At 41.2% G+C, this 23,939-nt stretch overlaps 1 protein-coding gene across 1 annotated transcript in view; it reads left to right on the forward strand.

Annotated features, from left to right (window-relative positions):
• Positions 1–23,939, forward strand: part of Adamtsl3 (ADAMTS like 3) — a 294,408-nt gene that overhangs the window by 83,668 nt on the left and 186,801 nt on the right. The window contains exon 4 of the mRNA XM_031384883.1: positions 15,154–15,281. Coding sequence (XP_031240743.1) covers positions 15,154–15,281 — 128 coding nt within the window. The remainder of the gene's footprint in view (positions 1–15,153; positions 15,282–23,939) is intronic.

Consider the following 23,939-nt stretch of genomic DNA (forward strand, 5'->3'; position numbering starts at 1 on the left):
AGAGAGAGAGAGAGAGAGAGAGACTGTTACTCTGGTTGTTTGATGGTAAGAGCACTGAACTGCAAGTTGAAATAACCAAGGTTCATCCAAGCTCTTCTTCTTGGACCTGATTTACCATCTGTAAAAATGATTAACTAAAAGTCCCTATCCCATTCTAACAATTTGTGATTTTATGTTAAAATTATCTATTCATTTGCATTCCTTGACTTGTGTCCTCAGAAAAGATGTTGAAGGCTGTTTTAGTGTAAAACCAGACTTCTGGAAACTTTGGTTTGGATATTTGTACGTTAATTGATTCCTCCACTCTCATGGCCTTCCAAATCCCCATATTTCCACATAAAGTTTGTAGCCAATGGATTATAGATTCAAGATGAACGAGAATCATGTATCAGCTATTACAAGCCTGAGGGTTTTGTTTCTTAATCAATTACAACATATCCGGTAACTCAACCCAGCTACAAGGAAGACAAAATTAGCTTTCCTTATTGCTCAAAGATGGAATGTCTTCACCTAAGCTTCTGCTTAAAAAGTAATGAAAAGAGGATTAACCCTGGCAGTGAAGAAATGAGCAGTGTGAGGCCAGACATGGTCAAGACTGAAGTAAGGTACACTTTTTCTCTTAAGTGAATTCTGTGCCATAGAGTGGTGTCAAGTCCATAACCAAAACCTGACATGGGACCAAAAGCAAAAGAGGGACAAAAGTAAGGGAGATAAACTTATTTCTCAGAATTCTAGTTATTTTTCTGTTTGAACGTGACTTGTGTATAATTTCAGGGCTGATGGCTCTGCATTGGACAACCGTTGAGGGGGCTTACCCTGAGAGAGCAGTCATTAGTTGCCTGTAGTTTTTTGTCCAGGGTTGGGAGCTGGAGAAATTTTCCTTGCTCTACATTGGCATGACTACTGATGTTGCTGTTGTCCCATATGCATCCATTTCTTGGGAGGAGTTTCACACCAGCCTTCCTGCTGTCCTGATTTTTGGTTTACAATCTATCTCCTCTTCCTTGATGTTCCCTGAGTCTTAGATATAGGACTTCTGATGTAGATGCAGTTTTGGGGATGTATACAAAAGCCACAAAAGACTCAGAAAGTGGTATTTATATACTTGTGAATACACATACATAAGCATATGTAATATGTGTGTAAAAATGATAAAGGAAAAGAGGCTATCAGCCTGAGAAAAGGGGCTTGGGAAGGGTTCAAAGTGGGTAGGTGGGAGAAGCTGGAGGAATTAAAGGGAGGAGAGAGAGTAATATAATTTTATTTCAGTTAAAGTCATACTAACAAAGTAAAATGATTCATAGAGATTTTTTTTATATTAGAGAAGTTTTAAATCCTTGTCTCATTGACCCAAACATTATGTTCCCATCCTAGTTATTTTCAAAAGAGTCTAACTATTTTGTGCTTATTTATTCCATTATCGATTCATGTCTCCATTCATAAATATTTTCATCAGATGCTTCTTATGGCAGCCACTGGGTTAATTTTTGGAAATGTCCTAGCAAGTAAAACCAGAAAAAACCCCATACTTCATGAAGCTTTTAGGGGTCAACGAGAAAGAGAGGACCCAGATGGTCACAGTTTTGTTGTTGTTGTTTTGTTTTTCTCTAAATAAGATGTGGTTTCTTGGAGGAAATGACCATGGAGCTGAAACTTTCAGGGTGGAGCTGTAGTGGACTGTGCTATCTGGTTACCATGGATTGTAGCTTCAAGGCATTGACGAGTGGAATTTTAAAGCTTCTAGAAATTTGATAATTATTTTATGATAGACAACACTTGGACAACACTTGGACTTATCCAAGTGTTGGAGTCATATACAGATTAGAAACAAGGCCAAACACACTGATCTTGAAATGGGGGCTCAGTGACAGAGATGGACACAGTTCAATTTGGAGCATTGCTGGCCAGTGTGAGCTAGAATTAGAAGCCAGTGGTCTACGTAAATCAGGTATGGGGGACATGATCACACATACCCTGTGGACATTATGTTTTCCTCTGCTGTAGACTGTAGATTTCTGCCAGTGTGCTTGGGTTTTTTCCAAGAAGGTGGGTGGTTGCTGGAGAAAATGACCACACAAGGTGTGGAGACTTCAGTCAACAGAAAGCTATATGTAGAAAATTTGTGCATTAGGGCAGCATCGCTGATAAACACAAAGGAGAATTTGCAGAGGTGATCCATCTTGATTTAACATGTATTCCTGATTAACCACTCATCCTGGGTATAAAGAAATTGCTGAGGGTTCCCGGGCAAGGTCCAGCCTCTCAGTAAAACATATCTGGAGGACAAATAAAATCCCAGAATAGATTCTTCTTTCTGGGAAGTAGTGAAATTCATTAATAATAATAATAACAACAACAACAACAACAACAACAGTACTAGTAGTAGAAATGTTAAGATATTCTGCATTGTATTAAAAAAACATAACCAAGGAGATGAAGCTTAGAAGGGGCTAGAAGCATGTACATTATAATTAACATTTGTTTTGGCTACCAATGAAATCAAAGAAAACACTGAGTGTCTGAAACAACAAAGTGGGAGAATATATTTCAAAGTGACCAGAAGAGTGCAAAATTCATAACCCATAAAAATGATTAGTTATTGGAGGAATGCAGATGCCTGTAGGCTTGATTTGGTCAATCCATATTGTATGTATATATTGGATTACCATAATGTACCCCATAAAGACTGATAGTATGTCCCAAGAAGTAAAGGAGATAAAGTTAAGGAGAGGATATAAACAAATGATGCAATAAAGGGCTTAGCCCTCATCAGAAGCAAGGCAGAGAGTTTCATTGTAGAAAACTGAGCCAATCACACAGAGCACAAGGCTATAAAAATTCTGAAAAGGAACCTATAACTCTTTTGTATTTATGTTTCTTTTAATTTCCTTAATTTTTAATATTGTTAATATTTTTATCCAGCAACATCATTTTATTTATATTTGATACTCTGTTGTATAGAACACATTGTGTTTGGATTTATTCTCTGGTGTCTTTGAAACTTTTAATGTTCCTTTAAAAAATTCTGTACCAGGTATTTTCAAAGCTTACCAAATATATATAAGTTGATTAATTTCATGTACAGTTATACTGTATGTCCATGTTCCATGTTTTGGTCTTATGTAAACATGCACATATACATACATGTAAACTCTCTTGTCTTGACTTTACTTTCAACTTTGTGACCATTTTTCCAACAGTGACTTATGCCATTGGTCCAATAGAACTTACATTAACCATAGACACTTCTAGATTTGCATCACTTACTACAATTACAGTGGCTGTTGGTACAGAGGCTGTTGGTACAGTGGCCATTGACCACAAAGCTTAACAAGTGCTTCAGACGTGGCTAGTGTAACTCAAATTTTGAAGATAGAGTCAACCTTACCAGAGACCACTGTCCAGTCTATACATTTTCAATGACTATATCCAATCTGTGGATGTTTATACATTTTTCTCTTTGCCTTCCCCCACTGTACACAGTTTGGTCACCTGCTCCCTGATTAGCTTTGCCAAAGTTTGACTCATCTATCAAGACTCATGGATCTGCCTTCCCCTTCCCCCGAGTGCCCAGGCTAAGGATGGTTGTCCTTCCCTTTTCTCTACCACTCAGTGAAGGATTCCTGCCTTCCAATTACTTAACTAGATATTTGAGGGCGATAACTAATGGGATCTGGAGAATGCCATTGGAGGGGAAAGTGAACTTTAGCTTTGCTTCACTCAAAGACCCTGGCAGAAGCCTTGATGGTTCTGAATCTCTTCACCTGGCAATCTTCTACACTGGCTGTTGCTATCTAATCTGGGACGTTCATGGGACATTGTTGGTTAAGGAACTGGGGTTCTGCTGTTGGACCTTGCTGTCTTTGCACTGTGGTCTTGGGAATGCAGAATCCCCTGTACCAGCTTTCCCTCTTCACCTGGAGTAACACTCTGCCCAGCAGTGGCCCAGCATGTGCTGAAGGAGGGGAGGGGCCAGGGATGGAAACAGCATGCTGGCTTCTTTCATGACTCACTTTACTAACTGTCAAATAGTATTTCTTGAGGGAATTTGTTTAAAGTCGATGCCCCTCGCATGTGGTCTGGGTAATATTCTTGATGAGTCGTTGGCACGAATCCTGTGTTTTTCTATGTGAAAATGGCTAACCATGAATGAAAATAAATCATGAAGAAAAATCAAAAAAAGGAATCTTTTTCTAAAAAACTTGGTATCATGAAACTTGAAAGACCTATGCCTGTATTTCCCCCACTCCTTGGAAAGAAAAGCCCATGGTGGATTGTCAAATATGAGTGGTTTGAGGTATGTTGGAATTAAGAGCTTCGTAAGATGGTTTTGTGGTTGTTAATGGGCAAGAGTGCACCGAAAGAATTCTAAGGAGTCTGCTTGAGAAAGGGAGAAAGTGTTGGGTTTCTGCAGGAATCCTCTTTGCAGCCATGGTGATGAGCAGGGCAAAAGCAAAGCCGCTTGCCCTGCCTTAACTCCATCTGAAGGCTGAAATTCTCATGATGTGTGGCTGTTATATCGGGTTGGAAAGTAACTGTCTTCACATTAATTGTTATAAATCATTATGGGAGTGAAGTGTATTGGTCATATCTGTGCCAGCTTCCTTCTAGAATGAATGGCGTTCCTGACATGGGCACTCTTTAGATTAGATACTTCCTGGCTGTCCAGGCTACCCTGGGAGCTGGACCATGTTAACATTTTAGTAACAGTCTCCCTTGCCCCAGTTGCAAAGCTCCAAAATCTCTCCAGACATTCCCAACTATTCCACAAGGGCTGAAATGTCCAGCTGAGAAGCAATATTCTAGAACATTGTGGATGTGTATTGACCTGAAGTTAACAATCTGTAACATCTGGCTGAAGACCTTGTCCCAGCAGGATTGAGAAGTCCCTAAGGCAGTTCAGTTTCCATAAATGCTCTTGAGGCCACCAAACTACCAGGGCCAAATTCTTGGCCAGTGTTTGCCAGAGAGACCCTGCATCTCCCAGGGTTTTGAAGGTGTCATGGGATAATTTCTTGGCCACAAGCTAGACTGATTTATGTATCAGAATAATTAAGTTTGAATGTGTCACACTTATTTAATAAATCCAGCAGTTCAGAAAGGGTAGAATCAAAACCACAAGCCCACCTATCATCCAGCTCCAGAAAAAAAAAAAAAGAACTAACAGAATTTATCCAGCAACGTTATGAACATTTTCATGCATGTTTTTATATAGGATTTTTGAACAAGATAAGTAAACAGACCCAGTGCCATAAAAATGCTGTCATATTATGTGCATCATATTAATGGAAAAGTGTTTAATTTTGTGTGAATTATAAAAACAATGGTGTACGTGCATGTGTGTTTGTGTGTGGACATGCCCTTAACTGCAGGCATCCTCAGAAGCTAGAAGAGGGCTTTGGATGAGCTGGAGTTATAAATGGTTATGAGCCACCTAATATAGGTGCTAGGAATCAAACCTGGGTCTTCTGGAAGAGCAGCCAGTGCTTTTAACCACCAAGCCATCTCTCCAGTCCTAGTTTATGTGAATTTAATAAGAAAATAAAGAGAAATCGATTGCATGCAGGACTTGTAACCATAGCAGAGCATACCATTTCCTCAACAGCATCTCTACATATATGACTAAAGATCATACCACATTAGGAGTCTGGAGTTATTATGTTCTAAATTTTAAGTTTAAATCTTAGTTAATATAGCATGACTTCCTTACAATTTTTTCATTCCCCCTCCCATATATATCAGTCACATTATCAGAGCTAATTTCACGTAGGTTATGTTCTCTTTTACCAACTTGCACAGCTCTGTGGTTTTAGGGGGTTCCAGTACCAGAGTGGTCAACATTCTCCTTGACTTTTATAATCCTGTTTGGTTTTTTTTTTTGTTTGTGTGTTTGTTTGTTTTAAGTTTTGCTCTTTTCATTCTTTGCTGTCTGGCCTTGCCCATTTCCTACCCACAGGTGCTATTCTCCAGTAGTCATACTGCGTAGGTGAGAGGTAGTAATTGATGGTTTTCACTGCACACTGTGTGGCTGGGGAGACCCTGCATTGCCTATGATAACTGAGTGGCTACTCTTGAATTTCATTTCGTGTCATGTGATAATGTGAATACTGTTTAGATCTTTTTCTTTCATTTTCAACGAAAGTCAGCAATTTATATTTATAGATGAAGTCTTTATATGTTTAAATCTTGGCCAAATAATTATTTTGTTAAAATTCTTCTGGGGCTGGGGAGATGGCTCAGTGAGTACAGTGCTTGCCTTGTAAATAAATAACCTGTTGGTAAACAGAGAGGTATTTCTGTGCCTCCACCTTCCTCTGGCCGTAGTTTCTTACCAAAAATTCTCAGGTCAGTGAGAGACCCTATCTAAAAAAAACAGGCTATGCTGTACCTTAAAGAATGACACCTGAGGTTGGCCTTTGACCTCCACATACATTCAGCCATACATGCACTGGCACACACATGAACTCCCCACCCCTAACACAAATATATGCACACAATCATCTTTGATGGAAATCACCATTATAATTAAGTAATGGAGAGCTGCGGGGCATTGGCCATTTGCGTTCCTTTTAGCCATTATTAACTTAGGCTCTTTCACTTTGTACAGAAGAGCACTAGAATCCTGTCACAAGGGTGACCTTGAGAATGGTTCTAAAGCCTCAATGAGATTGGCATGTGCCACTTCACATGGGAACCCGAGAGCCAGTTGGATTGGCACTTCCTGTCCCTTGGGCATGGAAAGTTGTCAGATCCTGTTGATTCTAGTGCCTTCTGTGTCACATCTGTGACCTCCTCTTTGGGATAAATGTTTTGATGCACATTGTGAGCTCTGGACTCTGCATGCTGTAGTTCAACACAGGTTTTACTTCCTGGGCTCCTCCTTGCCAGAAGAACTTTTCCAAAACACAGAAATCATGCCTCTGCTCTCAGATTTTCCGGTGAGCTGATAAATGAGTATGCTAGAAGCTTCCCTAAGCCCTGTAGATCCATTTTGCACCCTTCCCCACCTGGGATGTGATCGGTACAAGCTGTATCAGGTCTCCCCCTTACCCTCTGGCTTCTGGTTAGCTTTGGCCAGTGAGGAACACGCAGGAATAGGAGTGAGAGAAAGAGGTATGTCTTGTCCCCCCTTCTCCCTCTCTCTTTCCCTCCTTCCCTCCCTCCCTCTTTTCTCTTCCTCCTCCTCTCTCTCCTCTTCCTCCTTCTTCCTCTCCCCCTCTCTGGCTGTATTTTCTCACCAAAAGCAGTAGTTTTCCCTAGTAGCTCTTTACACAGAAAGATAAAGATGAAAATCTTAGGATTTATAGGGTCTAGATTAAACCAGTTCAGTTTACTTCCCAATTCTCACACTCTCTCTGTTCCCTGTCCACTCAATGACGTGCTTTAAAAATATTCCTCGGGGCTATGGGCATTATTCAGTGGCAAAGTACTTGTCTCCTATGCCCAAGACTGTGAGCTCAGTAGCTAGCTATAAAAGAAATGCTAGTGCTCTGAAATAAATTAATAGATAGGCACATAAATAAAATACCTCTCAAGGGCCTCCAAAGATTCCTCAATAAACAAAATGCCTATCATTCAAGCATGAGGACACCTGTTGGGTTCCTCAGTCATGCGCATTAGCTCATACTCACAGAACAAGTACACACACACACACACACACACACACACACACACACACACACGATTTGACTAACATGTTAATGGGGAAGTAGTGAGTAATGCTATATGTCTGGAGTAAGAGATGAAGCATGAACAGGAGCTGTGAGCCATGGAGCTGTAGACTGAGATGTGTCTGGCAGGGAGATGCATATTAGTGTGTAACGTGTAGCAGTGAATCAGTGAGACTGAAGTTCTCTTATGATGGGAACAATGATCAGGGACAAAGACTGGCTAGGAAAATGCTGTCCAAATTCCACAGGCTGTCTACTCTCCAGCCAGTGAATTTTAGCAGAATTTTAGTAGTATGAACTGAAGAAGGAGAGGTGAGCTTCAGAGTCCTGGGAATTTATCAGTGGTGTCTAGCACATGTATTCATGTTTAATACAACCTGGCCGAATTGAATTGTTGATCTGTGTGACAACTTGAGTGACATTTTTATGACATCCGCCCAATTCATAATTTTAAAGTTTTGTTGCTTAAGACCTTAAGGTCGTATTAACATGAAAGAATGTATCTACTGTTAGCAGAAAGGGAGTGGGTTGAGATCTCCTCAAATAACCTTTGTGGGAACACTGGAATGAACCTTTATTTGATGTCTGGGAAGTAATATCCCACTGGAACTCAGTTCATTTGGAGTTGTTAATATGGAGCTGTTAATATGGCATTTCCAATAAGTGACCTTAGATGTGAAATCTGTGTTTAATTACTAATGTTTTAGCAAGACCAGCAGAACAGCCCTATGCTGTGTAGCTCATAGATTTAAGAACTTGTCAGGGAAATGGTTTATGATTTGATTTATGCCTGGGGATCTAAGAAGAGCAAGCAAGCCCGGAGCCTTTATGAGACTGTGAACACACTCACTCCTTCCATATTCTGGGCTTTTGCCAAGCATGATTGTATAATGAGTAAACAATATCTGTGGGGGATTTTTTTCATCCAACATTTTCCAAGCTAGCATTTTACTTGGGAAAATATGATTTCCTAAGCAATCATTAAGCCTGATAGTCTAAAGCAAATGACACAAAATGCACACTGCTTGTTAGGAAATGTTCTCACAAGCTTTCTTTGGAGTTTTTATTCTTTTATTCTTTTTTATTATTTTCTAATTATACATACACTCATATGCACACACATGCACACACATATGCACACATATACATGGACATACATATATATATACACACGAATATACACATACACACATACAGAAATGCACACACCACACACACACACACACACACACACACACACACACACACACACACACACTGAATGATGCAAAAAGCAGCAAATTGAAAAGTGTTTATAATTCATTAGCAGTTAGAAAATAAAGACAAGCAAAAGTAAGGGCTTACTGAGCCACCAACCAGGCAGCATACACAAGCTGGTCTGACGTCCTTGATACATATACAGCAGAGGACTGCCTGGTCTGGCCTCAGTGACTGGAGGAAGACTTGCCTAACCCTCGAGAGACTTGAGGCCCCAGGGAGTGGGGAGGCCTGGTGAGGGGCAGGAGGGGGGACATCCTCTTGGAGACAGCGGGGAGGAAGAATGAGATGAGGAACTGTGGGAGAGTGGACCAGGAGGGAGCAATGACTGGATTGTAAAAAAAATAAAAGTAATAAAAAAGTAATGGCTTACATGCAGCCCAAACTATCCTATGAGAGGGGGCCTATGGTTCCCACAGAGTTGATTCGTTCTATGGAAAAGAGCTGACCTTGCTCTGAGCTCTGTTAAGGAAGGCTGTGGAAACACAGCTCATGTATCTGCTTTTCTTGACAATTAAGGATTAATGTCACCTCACAGTGTCCGTTGACCTCTCTTCCTTCCGCCTCATTGTAAGCTGCTTGAGGGCTTAGATCCATGCCTGCCCTCTCAAGGCTCCTAGAGCAGAGCCTTGACCACAGGTATCCATTTGGATAAGGGAACCAGTAGATGCTTGGAAGCCCACAAATGCCAGCCAGGAACGTGCATTCCTCACAAAATACCCTAGATAAAATGGCAGACTGTTGAAAACCAGAAGTGTAGTTCCACTTGCAATAAAGATGGGGGTGGGGTGGGGGATAACGTAAAAGGCTTCACTGAGATATCAAAAGAATGTTGTGGTCAAGTGGATCCCAGCAGCGGTGGAGTTGGATCCAAGACTCAGAATGCTAACTGTGAGTGACGATAGCTCAGCTGCCTGCATTTGACTGGATTCATAGTCACAAAGCAGATGAGCATCAGAGGAGACATCACTCAGAGGAAAACAGAATTTGCCTAGGGGAAGTAACAAAGGGGTTCTGCTTTGGGCCCATCATTCTCTGGACACATATGGTTCTGAAAGTGTTGCTCACCTGGAGATGGTGCTGGGAGTATCCAGCAGAGGGGCTGTGGCATTTAGAGAGAGCACAAGCCAAGCCAGCGCTGGCCCTCAGCGCTGTCTGTAAGAACAGAAGCTGCCTGAGGAAGGCCATGGCTCTTTAGGTCTTTGTCTATGTCTTACCACAGGGGTAAGATGTTGGTTGAATTAAACTTTGACTGGGTTCATTTAATAACTTACTTTATAAAGCAGTGTTCCCATGGAATGTAACTAATCACAAAAGGAAGTTTTGAAGAGATGCTTGAAAAGGGAGTTGGGAAAAGCAGTACCCACTGGTAAACAAAAGTTGCCTGTTCTGGGTTACCATGATGACAGCTCTGCCTTTGTAGCCACTGGGCTTTAGGATTGGGCTGATCAAAGTGAGGCTACCATATACTTCTTATCTCAGGAGGCTTGGTGGCCACCACAGGCAACGAAGGCTTTACCCAGTTCCCAGGATGGCTGTCCCTCCATCTTCCACAACTCTCTTCTGTATCCCAACATTTAACAATGGTGACTGAGATACTGTGGTAACATTAAGCTTTATTCCCAGGCCCTCTCTCTCTCATCAGTGGGCTACCCTCCTGGCATCGTGGTCTACTTACTATTGTAAAGAAGCAGACACACGCATTAGAGGAATTCTGTCTGATTAGGAAGCTATGTCTAGCATGCTTATCGGTGACTTGGGGGACACACGGAGGCTGCAAGGTCAAGCAGCATGGCTTACAGTTGGGTGCTAGGATCAGGGTCCAAGGAGACCTCTGCAGGCTGATGCCTGAGCCAACAGCAACAAGGGAGGTTTATTGGTGATTAATTTTTAAGTCTTGCATAAGCAGCAACTGGAGAGCTGGCTCTGCTATCATTATTCTGAAGATGTTATTTTTAAGAACAACAATTGCTGGCGTTTATGACACACTCACCAGCTACGCAGAGATGCGGTATGACTTACTTCTTATGTGTGTTTTAAATATTTTGTGAGTGGTGGTGATCATTGTGGTTTAATGTGAGTTTGATAAGATTAAAAGCTTATAGTAACAGCTTTAATCATTATGTAGTACTGCCTCCATAGAGAGTTCCAATAGATGATATTGCCTGAAATAATAAGAAAGAGAAGACGGGAGGAAAGAAAAAACTAAATGGAAAGAAGGGGGCGGAAATAGAGGGAAAAACTTTATCAAAAGAGATTTGTCGTGGGTTAAGGAGATAGCTTAGTTCAATCCCCAGAACCTATACAAAAAAGCTAGCCATAATAGCATATGTTTGTAATCTCAGGGCTGGGAAGGCTGAGACAGACAGATTTCTTGGGCTGGTGAACCAACTCATCCAAAGAAGTGAGCCCCAAGACAATTCTGACCCTGCTTCAGAATAAAAAAATCAAGGTGGACTGCCCCCAAGAAATAACACCCAAGGTGGTATTTCCATGTGTACACATCACTATACACACATATGCATATGCACACACACACACGGGAACCTGGGTTATGATGCATGCATGGCCTCTGTTCTTTTTAGATATAATGCCGTAGTCTAGACACTACATTTTGAGATTTAAAATTTGCATCCTTAATTGTGTGCAGAGATTGAACATAGTCACGAAGGATCAGGGAAAGCAGAAGTGTTTGGAGTGTTAGCCAGACACTAGAGGCTTGGGAAAACTCTGGAAGATTTTTTTTTTTTATTTTTCCAGAGAAAAAGATTGGGACTCATTGTCAGCTTTTCTACAGAGATATGGGAATTCCAGGAAAGGAAGCTCAGAAAGAGAGAAATGGGTAAAATCAGGAAAGTTGCTGCTGCTTTGTAGCCAGGGAGAATGCACAACAGGGTCAGGGGCTGGCAGAAAATGGTGCTGGGGTCTGAGAAACGCAGCCATCCTAATAGAGAAGAAAAACACCACGGGGACTCCTTGAGATGCCGCTTGCTTTCTGTTTTCTTAAGGGGGGAAAAATCTGACATATCCAATCAGAGAAACCAGATGTTTTCATTTTATAACGTGCCCGTTTTAATTATTTTAGAATCAAGATGTTTTCTGTAAGTGAAGGTGGAGGAGTTATGGAAAGAAACCCGATTCTAACTATAAATGGAACAGATGGGATGGTGGGAATAAAAACAAATTAAAACAATATTGTAGGGAGCTCTCAACTTTCGTTTAAAAAATATATGATGATATTTTTCAACTTTTCACATTCAACCAATTCATATATCAAGTGACAAGAAGAAAAACCAATTTCAGCTGTGTACAGTTTAAACATTTGCCTAAATGATCTGGACTCACCCCATCTAAAAGTCTAGATGGGGGCATTAAACTGCTAATTGTATTTTTCTATGAATTGGAATTTTATATCTTATACTATATGATGATAGACAGGGTATAGTTATATTTGGTGACATTCAGGGCAGAAAATTGAACTGAACAGTGTCTTAATTAGAACAGTAAATAGTATGGGTTTCATTAGCTCCCATTCCTGATGACAGATTTGATCAGCTGCCAAATATTTATCCTTTCCGTCTCCCTGCCCCGGCTGAAGCACTGCTCTATAAGGCTGTTTGCTGTGCTATAAATAGACGCTGTCGGACTGATGGCTGGTGGAACTTGACTGAACATTATTGAAAAACCTTCACTTTTGCTTCCTGTCATGTTTTTTTCCATTTCAGTTTTGAAGGTCTTCCCTACCAATTAATCCCCCTCCCAATTTAATTTTCTAGGGGAGGGGGTGCTGGTGTAACTTGCCCAAAGGCTTAGCGGAACCTGGGCAATAGCTAATTCAGGCACCTGCTTTATTTACTGCTTCATGGTTCTCGTCTATCTTTACATTCTCTAACTTAACCCGTTACATTCTGTCTGACGTGAACATTTCTATAGTCCAAGAGGATATGGATTTTTTTTTGTTTGTGTGCTTGCTAGGTTTAACTGAGACATGATGTGTTTTATCCTTTAAAATATGGTGCAGGGGTCTAGAGAGATGGGTAGGTCAACCCTTAAGAGAACTTCACTGATTTTCCGGAGGACTGGAGTTCACTTCTCAGGATCCACTCTGGAGGACCACAGACACCTGTAGGCTCCAGGGGATCTGATGGCCGCTCCTGGCCTCCAATGTAGCTTGCGCTCAGTCACATATCACTCCACCCCCACACAGGAATACACATAATTAAATGACATAAAAAGAAGCCCTTGAAAAATGCTACAAAGTATGGAGACAACACACAAAGTGTTGGTAAAGCCATTCAAGGTCGCTGGGCTCCGGACTCACCATAGCATCTTATTTATCTGAGCATGTCTCCCTCTATTCGCGTGCAGACTTACCTGTAATAAACAGGATACAGACTTGTAGCCAGATAGGATATTGTCATCCAATGATGGTATTTTGGCCTAAAATATTTTTAAAAAAGAAATTTCAGAAGCCGCCCAAGTTCAGAAAGTACCGTAAGCATCACCATGACAACCCACGCGGCTTAATGCTGATTTTAAAGCTTGTGCATGTTTGTGAGTGATAAAGAAATAAAGTGTTGTCATTCTTCCTGTGACCCTTCCCAGGGACAGCGAGGACGAGTCCTACCTCTTCTCTTCTTAGAGCCAATTGATGTGTCTTCTAGCTCCGATACTGTACTTTCAGTGCCGTGTTTACTGTGTGTTTTCAATAGGCTGTTTTTATATGAAGATAGAGAGAAAATGCTTTGTATTTTTATTTTAAAAAATTAAACTATTCCAGCCTTTTGTTTCTGTATTTATTATTTGTTTATTATTTCTTTATTTGTATTGGTTATTTTATTTATTTACATTTCAAATATTATCTCCCTTCCTGGTTTCCCTTCCCCAACCCCCCTATTTCTTCCCCCCATCCCCGCTCCTATGAGAGAGCTCCCCCACCCACCCTGCTAATAAATATGACAGCCTTTCCTAAGTTAGCCATATAACCGTCAATGTCTGTATGGCATGTGATTTTTTTGGTACTTTATGGTTTTAGTACCTTAATATAAATATCTAATGGCTCTGGATTTCATTCTGATGTACTTTAAGAATTTATAGATGAAGAAGCATTTTTATTGTATTCACTCATTTTGTTTTATGTGTGGGTGTTTTACCTTCATGTACATTTGTAGACCGTTGGTGTGCTTGGTGCCTGCCGAGGTCAGAAGAGGGCACTGGACCCCCTGGAACTGAAGCTGTGAACAGATGTGAATCACCACGTGTTTGCTGGAATCAAACTTGGGTTCTTTTCGAGAGCAGCAAGTGCTCCTAGGTGCTGAGCAGTTTCTCCAGACCAAGGATTTATCTGTTTTTAAAAGTATTAAAATACTAGTATTTAGGGGAGCAAGGCAAGAGGATCATGAGGTGGAAACCTGGTTTCGGTGCTCAGTAAGTTCAGCGTCTGCTTGAACTATGCTGTGAAATACTGTCTCAAAATTTAAAATATTTAAAAATTACCTTTAGATATGATAAAACTGCTTCCTTCATATGCATCTATAAAATGTCACAATGCAACACATTTTGTGCAGTTAATATGCATTAATAAAGCATCATGAGGAAATTAATACATTTGATTGATTATTTACTGTTATATGATCAATATACATGATTACTTATTGTTATGTCAATTCTATATTTTTCTCATTCCCTAGCTATTTTTTGAGATTTTACTTTTAAATTTATTCTTATTTAATGTATATTTATTTTTATTTTATGTATATTTTTATTTTGTGGGTGGTTGCTTGCTTGTATGTCTGCGCACCACATGTGTTCCGTATTGAATTCCCTGAAACTGGAGTTACATACAGTTGTTAAGTTATGGACAACTGTCTTGTAGGTGCTGGGAATGGAACCTGGTCTTCTGGAAGAGAATTAATACTCTTACTGCTGAGCCTTCTCTTCAGTTCCACTTTTACTCTTTGCCAATGGAAGCACAGAAGATGATTTCTAACTTCCTTACCAACTCAAGTCCGTGATACAGTATCGAGAACTATAAGCGCAGTGTCCTGTGTCACATGCCAGGAACTTTACACTCACTGAACAGTCTCTTCCCCTCAGTGTCCTGAGAGTCTTTGGTAGTCAGCACTGCCATTCTGTGCATGGACCGGACTAGTGTGGATATTTCTTGTGCATAGAATTAGGTGATATTTGACCTTCTATAACTGGCTGCATTTTCCCCTACATCCAGACCTCAAGAAATACTCATTCAGATGAAGACAAAGATGGCAACTGGGACGCTTGGGGAGACTGGAGTGACTGTTCCCGGACCTGTGGGGGAGGAGCCTCCTATTCTTTGCGAAGATGTCTGACTGGAAGGTCAGTGGTGACTTGGCTGCTGTGTGGAGTGTGTCAGTGACTGTGAGTGAGAAGGAGGAAGGTATGCTCTGACATTTTCCATCTGGTAGCTTACTGTCCACCAATAGTAATTGAGCAATCTCAAGTTAACATGTTTAAATGGGAATGGTGCTACTTCCAGGTATGTCCATCTCCATCTGCAGATGCATCTATCCTATCTACATGATGATGGCCACAGGGTTCAGAAAACCAGACACTTTGGTCCTAAGAATGTTGATGGCTTGATAGACTCAGGATCTAGGGGAAGGTTATGTTATCTTGATAATAAAGGTGCTCCCTAGTCCTCAGGATCTAGGGGAAGATTATGTTATCTTGATAATAAAGATGCTCCCTAGTCCACAAGAGGCTGTGACTATAATTCCTCTCTTGCACTTACTATGAACCTACCATGGCTTAAGAAAGTAATGCAGAAACTGGGGAGCTGGTACAGTGGGTAAAATGCTTGCTGCACAGGCTTAAGGACCTGATTTCAGATCCTTAGCATCCATCTAAAAGCCAGGAGTAGCGGTGCACCCACTATAGGATGGACAGAGACAAATGGGTCACAAGAACTTGCTGGTGAGCTAGTCTAACCAAAATGGTGAACCTCCTCTATTCAGTGAGAGATCCTGCCTCAAAAAATAAGATGGAGAGCTATGAGGAAAATGCTGGACATTGACATCTAGCCTCCACATACGTACACTCAGATGAATGTACCCACCTATTCAAATGCATCACACACACACACACAGAGACACACAGATATACACACAGAGAGACAGACAGACAGACACACAGAGACAGACAGACACACAGATAGACACAGACACACAGATAGGCACACAGACACATACACACACACATAGACAGACATGCAGAAACAGACACAGACAGACAGACAGACAGACAGACACACACACACACACACACACACACACACACACACACACACACACTAAATGTAAGATCAGCTTATTTTTGAAGGCCAAAAGTCTCTAGTAAGTCTGTTCTTGCTGTTTTGGAGGCTGTGGCTCAAGAGAAATTTTAAAACCTTGTACATTGGTAAGGAACAGCCTCAGGTTGATGAAACCTCATCTTCTGATCCCAGACAAAAGACTCCTAGATTACAGTGGCCATATTTAGATGTGGGATACTGTTGGGTGAAAGAGTAAACTGGCAACTTTTACTGCTTATCTCTAGCTACACAGAAACACTAGGGAGCATCTTTATCCTGTTCAGTTCATGTTTCATGAAAACGTTTGTTTCATAGTATGTTAGACAAGTGACTAAGTATGTTCTCCAGTTTCCTCAAGACAGTGCAAGGCATGGTAGATGAAGAAAACACAAAGTCCTTTGAGAAGGAGGACACATTAGTTCATCCAGGGAGACACGGCAAGGCTGCTGGAGCATTGCAGGAGTTTCATATAGAGAAAAATTTGACTGGGCATCAGCTCATGTAAATGGCTACAGAACTGAATCTAGCCCTAGTCTAGTGAAGGTCAGGACAATGCTTGAGCTTTGCTTTCATTCCTGTTAAGAAATCAAGGCTCCACTACTCTAAATATATTGTGATATACAGAAGAATGACAGGGTATCTTATAATGGCAGAATATATATGTATATTATATACATACACACTCACAAATATTCTCTGCATAGCTGTGGGGAAGGTAAGGGCTATGACTTCTTGGGTAAAGGGTAAGTTCCTCTGTAGTGCTGGTCAGTCACTGGGGCCAGGGGAGAGCAATCAGCATGAAAATTGGAAGCAGAAGGCATGCCTTGGATGTCTCTGTGTAATCCCCAAATCTGGGGAATATCAATAATTTGAAATGAACAATAGTTAGAATGGCAAAGAAGTGGCATTTGCTGCCTTCTTTAAGACAATATTCCTACACTTGTGCTTGTTAAAATGAATTTGTAAGAATACACAAAGGTCCATGGGTGATAATTTTCATCCCCTCATCATATAACCAAAATATTTACTGCTCTCAATTTATTTAAAATTACTTTGGTCTTGCTTGGACCTTATCTTGCCGGATGATGCACCTCAGGATGCTGGGCGTTTGTGGCTCCTTTATCCTGAGTGGACTGTGTGTGGATAAGGAGAGCATTGCTCAGTGTCTTTCTTCCCTGCTCCTGCTCAGAAGGGAAGTGTTGGGCAGGAGAGGAAAGCGATCCAACTGTCCTGAGCAGAGGACTGTGCTCTCTGGTTTGAAAGGTGTTTAAAGCTAGCTCCCCAGGGCACTCTCTGAGCCACTGCCCAGCTCTGACCTCAGTTCCTTGAACTCTTCTGCCTTTTGTTCCCTTTTGTATTCCTTGTATCTCTGTGTAATTTGGGATACCTTGACACTCATGTAAGTACAGGTAAACAAATACTCAAAGTTATCCCTAACAGGCTGCTGTCTCTCAGCCCTTCCGTTCCTTGACTCTGACTTACACATTAGCCAATGGTAATGGACTTGGTGAACTCTTAAGGGGGTTTCCCAAAGAACTCTCCTGTGGTTCTAAACTCTCTCCAACCCTATCAAGATCCTGTCCTCCCTGCTATTCCCTTTCTCTGACTTGAAGCTTTTGGTTTTGTTCTGTGACCCGTTTAGTTTATCAGGACGGTCTGTGTGAGCACTGGGTCAGGGCTAACACTGGAGCTTATTGGGATGACCAGTGGGCATCAAACTGAAGGAGGTAAATCCCTGGCATCCGAATTTCTCAGTAGCAAGTACTTTGGCCATGGCGGGTAGGGCTGCTAAGAGTCTTCTTCTCTGTGCCCACTCCTGTGCCAGCTCAATGCCAGGAGCCATCTCTCCATTTTTATAGCATACTTCCTCCTTCAAGAGATTTCTGGGTACCAAAAGCTGTCTTTATGAACTTGAATGATAATTTTTACCCAGGTACATGATGGTGTACATGTAATTTTCCCCAGGAAATTTGTGTTCAGTTATCTCACAGTCCAGCCACTAGCTCCGGAGATAAGAACTTAATCTTTATTGTAATTACTTACTAAAAATTTATTTTATTATTTATTTATTTATTTATTTATTTAGTGCACATAGAGATGCAGAGATGCTCTCAGAAGACAGATCACCTAAAGCTAGAGCTATGGGTGGCAGTGAACTGGGTGCTGGGATTTAAAATCTGGTCCTCTGAAACAGCAGCAGGTGCTCTTAACCACTGAGCCATCTCTCAAGCACACACAATCATTTTTTTATCGTCTGAAAATTTCATACATGAATATAGTGTTTTAATCAAATTCACTTACACTTCCCCTTCCTCTCCTCTCAGCTGTTACCACGTTTGCTTCCTAACTTAATGAACTCTTTTTGAGCCCATTGGGTCCACTTAATGCTGCTAGTCTGTGAGAGGGCAATGGGGAGGTGCATATATGCATAGTACGAGCTATCTATGGCTCGTCTACTGGTGTGTGGCCAGCCTATCCATAGAAAACTTAGCCCTAGAAATTATCAATTGCCAATAGCTCCGCAGGGTGGGACTTCATAATGTCACCCTCCATCCATGATGAAATTTTGGCCAGCTTGATCTTGTGTAGGTCTTATGTAGACACTTACAGCCATTGTGAGTTTATGTAGGCAATGCCTTTGTCATGACCAGAAAGTGCTGTTTCATAGTAGTCTCTGTTACCTCTGACTCTTACAAACTCCCTCCTCTTTTGTGATGTTCCCTGAGTTTTCTGTGGGGTATAATATTGATGTCCCACTAAGAGCTGAGCACACCACAGTCTCTTGCTCTCTGCACTTTGACCAATTGTATGTGTCTCTTTATTAATCACTGTCTGCTACAAAAAGAAGCCTCAATGACGAAGGCTGAGAACTGCACTAATTTAAGGGAATAAAGGTAAGTGTTTAAGATGTAGCTTAATACTGTGTCCATTTAGCTGAATAATAGTAGTAAGTTCTCCCTAGGCTCCATGCTCTGCCCACCTCTGAGTTCTTGGCCCTGTTAACAGTACCAGGTGTGAGTTCTGTTTTGTGGAATGGGCCTTAAATCCAATCAGAAAGCAGTTGGACACTCCTAAGATATTCATGCCACTGTTGCACCAATAGGACCCTTCTGTGGCTGCTCATTATTTCAGCTTGCAAAGTCCACAGGTGGGTAAGACTGTTGGTGCCTCAGTAGCCTGCAAAGCTCCTTCTTAAACTGTGAAACCTAGCCAGAAGGGATTTAGGTTCCAGGTCAGAACTAGCTTGGCTTTTCTGTGTCCATTGTTTCAAGCATCGTGTCTTCAGCAGTATGATCCTACCAGAAAGTTCTAGAGGGTGACCAAGAGCAATGACCGCAGTCTGTATTGTTTTGGAGTTTATGAGACCCCACTGACCAACTACTCAAAGGGAAAAAAAACCATACATTTGGCATTGGGCTTTTGTTTGATATCCTGTGAAGCCTGGGAGAGACGTTATTCCCACCCCCTCCCATAGGGAAACTCCATCGAAACACACACATATGTTTGTGTGTGTGTGTGTGTGTGTGTGTGTGTGTGTTAGTAAGATTCTCAATAGTATATTTCCATATGGCTTTTTTAGACACCTTTTAACTGTTAGTTATCTCCCTTCAAAGAACATAATCTTTTGCTGCAGTGAGGGAGAGAAGCTTGAGTCTAACTATTTCAGGGTGTGACGTCCCTGCTCTTTGTTCTAAATGTTTATTTTTGCATATATTAGGTATATATAACAATGAGCTTACTTATGAAATTTTACACAGGCATGTATCAGTGCTGCTTGCAGGAGCATGGCTACCTTACCTTACTAGCAGCTGCAACCCTGAAGAAAATCTCTCCCTCCTCAGAAACCATTGATAGACCACAGATCCTCAGGGTGGGTAGGGTCTTGTGAGTATGTCGATGGGCTCAGACTTGTGCAGACCTTATTCAGATAAGCACAGCCATTGCTCCAGGTGAGTGTAGTAACTGCTGTGCCAGGAAAATAGCAATCCACAACACACTACTCCCTCCTCTGTATTCTTTCTGCCCCATCTTCTGCAATGTCCCGTGCACACTGGGGAGGCTGATGCAGATGTCCAATCTATGGTTGAGCAGCCAGTGATCACTTATTCTCATCTCTTGACCGGTTATTTGTCTCAGCACTTACTGCTGTTCATGGACAACAGAAGCTTCTGTAACCACCGGCAGCCTTTTATGATTTTGCAGAGAAAACCAAGTCATTTCAGGCAGTCTCCAGGTATTGCACCAGAATTTAACTTTTACTGGTCCACAAAGCTTATGCTGTTTGGTTAGTGTAAGATGCACAATTGAAACAGCTCTGGTCGGGCAATGGTGGAGCACGCCTTTACTCCCAGCACTTGGGAGGCAGAGACAGGTGGATTTCTGAGTTCGAGGCCAGCCTGGTCTACAGAGTGAGTTCTAGGACAGCCAGAGCTACACAGAGAAACCCTATCTCAAAAAAGAGGGGAAAAAAAGGAAAAAAGGGAAAAAAAGAAATAGCTCTGTAATACAGAATTTGAAGTTATAATATGAATATCGTTTCCTATCCAGGCAAAGTCTAAAGGACATTGACAGAAGAATTTACAATATTTTGTAGACAATTCTCCAAAAAATAAGAGACCATACTAAAGTTTATTTTATGAATGAAGTAAAACACTAATACCAAAAAAGAGAAAGACTATACAGAGAGAGAATAGGGCATAAATATAAATGTAAAAGTTATGAATTAAACATGTCAATTCATATTCACAAACCTATAAAAGAATTGTGCTTCAAGATGGGTGAGTTCAGGCTGGCTCAATATTCAAAAGTCAGTTAATGTCATTTTAACAACTTAAAGAGAACATGCATAGGGTCGTACCAATTGATGCAGAGAAAGCATTTGACAAAAGTCAACATCAATAGAGAACTCTTAGAAAAATAGGACTAAAAAGGGACTTCCTCAATTTAATAAAGAACACCAAATACCCATAGCTATTGTTGACTGCAGTGAAGCCCGCTCCTTCCACCTAACAGCAGGAATGAGCTGAGGCTGATCTTCCTGCCATCTGTCAACAGAATAACGGACTTCTCCCCAGCCACTACGACAAGGGAAGAAAAAAAGTACCTTTGTTTGAAAAGGACATTGCGTTCTACATAGAAAAGCTCAAGGAAATAACTTATACAACTAAAAAGTGACTTTAGCAGGGCCCAGGATGCAGAGCTACAGTATTTTTCTTACTTGTGGTAAGTCACTAAAATCTAAAACATAGTGTCATTGATAATCACCCAAACCTACGCATAAATCCTTCTGAACATATAGAGGACTGAAAACCACCAACAGCAGAGTGAAAATAGGGGTGGGGTGAGGGATGGCTCAGTGGTTGGTTAGGAGTACCTGCTTCTTTTGCAGAGCACCCAAGTCAAAGGGCTTATAATTGCCTGTAACTTTGACTCCAGGGGATCCAACAACCTTTTGGCTCCTGCAAACATTCTGCTCTGCCATATACATGAGTAAATAAAATATATATGTATGTATGTATGTACATATAGAAACTTAGTACTTATTATCTTAGCTATTTATCCCAGGAATGAAAAAAAAACCTTAACAAACAAACTGTACATAACTGTTTATAGAAGCTTTATTTACCATAATCAAAAATGGGATAAACCTAATGCCCTTTGTTGTGTGAATACACATGTAAACCATGGAATACTACACAGAAGTAAGAAGAAATAAATGAATGATAGACAGAAAAACTTGGGTGAATCACTGGCAATTAACATGGCATTTTAAAAAGCAAGACTCCAAAGGCTGCCAATTGCATCATTCCACTTATGCAATGTTCTTGAAATGATTAAACTTTTAGAAATGAAGAACAGATTAGCAATTTCCAAGTGGTGGAATAAGAGGGGAAGGAGGGGGCACAGCTACCAAGGGAAGCTTGCAGGATCCCTGTGATGACAGAAGTGTCCTATACTTTAACTGTCCAAATGGCAACGTCCTGGGTATGTCCCTGGGTGTGTCCCTGTGCTGGACTTTATTAAGATATCACCGTTAAGAGAAACTGAATGAGCAGTAGACAATACCTCTGAAATATTTCTTAGAAAAATATGTGATTCACAGAAATTTTATTCTAAGTTTCATATGACCACTCCCCCAGAAATTCCAGGTAAACTAGACATGCATACTTTTAAAGTTAAATCTGAACCAATAAGAAATCAAGGGGATCCAGAGGGAAAACTGAAGGCCAGAACTGAGTGTGTGGCTGATCCTTTGTCTGTCCTGGTTGTGGAAGTGGGAACCCAGCTTACAGAAGTTTAATTCCACAGTAAGTACAGGAACACATGCCAGGAGAATCCTAGAGGAAGAGCCTTTATGGTTCATGCCCCTCCCAAACAGGTTTTCTATACCAGCCTAAGGAGTTTAAATATGTTGGTTTCAATTAGGACTGGGAAAAAATTTCCATTGTAGAACATGGGTACTACTGTTCTCCCAAAAGTTTCAGGTTCACCTATATTGGTCCATTTACATTGTGTATAGTAAGGAGGCAGAATGCATATAGCCTGCAGACTGTGGAATCTGGTGATGGAAAGTTAGCATAAAGGGAGCCTTGTTATTTAACTGTGGTTAAGCTATGAAATCTACTTGTTAACAGAGGCATGGATAATGTGACATATGTGTATATATATGTATATATATTTGAATGACATATATTTCAATGATAGAATTTTATTCAGCTCTAAAAAACAAAATAATGGGGGCTGGTGTCCTGAGCAGATCTTGGGCCCAAGCTCCGCAGCCAGTCCCACAACACCCAGAGGAAGCTCCACTCCCAGGCTCTCTGACACTCTCAGGATCAGAGGTGAGGAGGAATCAACATCTGTCCCAACACTGGGAGTAACTGGGACCAGCGGGACCAGGCACACAAAACTCCAGCAGCCCAGTAGTTCTGGTTCCTTCTGGTCTGTCTGGGCTGGTGTCCTGAGCAGACCTTGGGAGCAAGCTCCGCAGCCAGTCCCACAACACCCAGAGGAAGCCCCACTCCTAGGTGCTCTAACAAGCCCAGGATCACAAGATCGCAGAATCACAGGATCACAGAGACAGCTTGATTCTGAGGAGTTCTGACACAACCAGGATCACAGGAAGGACAGGCTCTAGTCAGATATAGCAAGGGCAGGTAGCACTAGAGATAACCAGATGGCAGGGGGGGCAAGTGTAAGAAACTAAACAAGACAAACCAAGGTCACTTGGCATCATCAGAACCCAATTCTCCAACCATAGCAAGTCCTGGACACACCATTACACTGGAAAAGCAAGATTCAGGTATAAAATCACTTCTCATGGTAATGATACAGGACTTTAAGAAAGACATAAATAGCACCCTCAAAGAAATACAGGAGAACACAGGTAAAGGGCTAGAAGCTCTTAAAGAGGAAACACAAAAATCCCTTAAAGAACTACAGGAAAACACAATCAAACAGGTGAAGGAAATGAGCAAAACCGTCCAGAATTGGAAAATGGAAATAGAAACAATAAAGAAATCAGAAAGAGAGACAACCCTGGTGATGCAAAACCTAGGAAAGAAATCAGGAGTCATAGATGCAAGCATCACCGACAGAATACAAGAGATAGAAGAAAGAATCTCAGGGGCAGAAGATACCATAGAAAATGTTGACACAACAGTCAAAGAAAATGCAAAAAGCAA

This window comes from Mastomys coucha, unplaced genomic scaffold (assembly GCF_008632895.1).
Source record: "Mastomys coucha isolate ucsf_1 unplaced genomic scaffold, UCSF_Mcou_1 pScaffold21, whole genome shotgun sequence".
Taxonomy (NCBI): domain Eukaryota; kingdom Metazoa; phylum Chordata; class Mammalia; order Rodentia; family Muridae; genus Mastomys; species Mastomys coucha.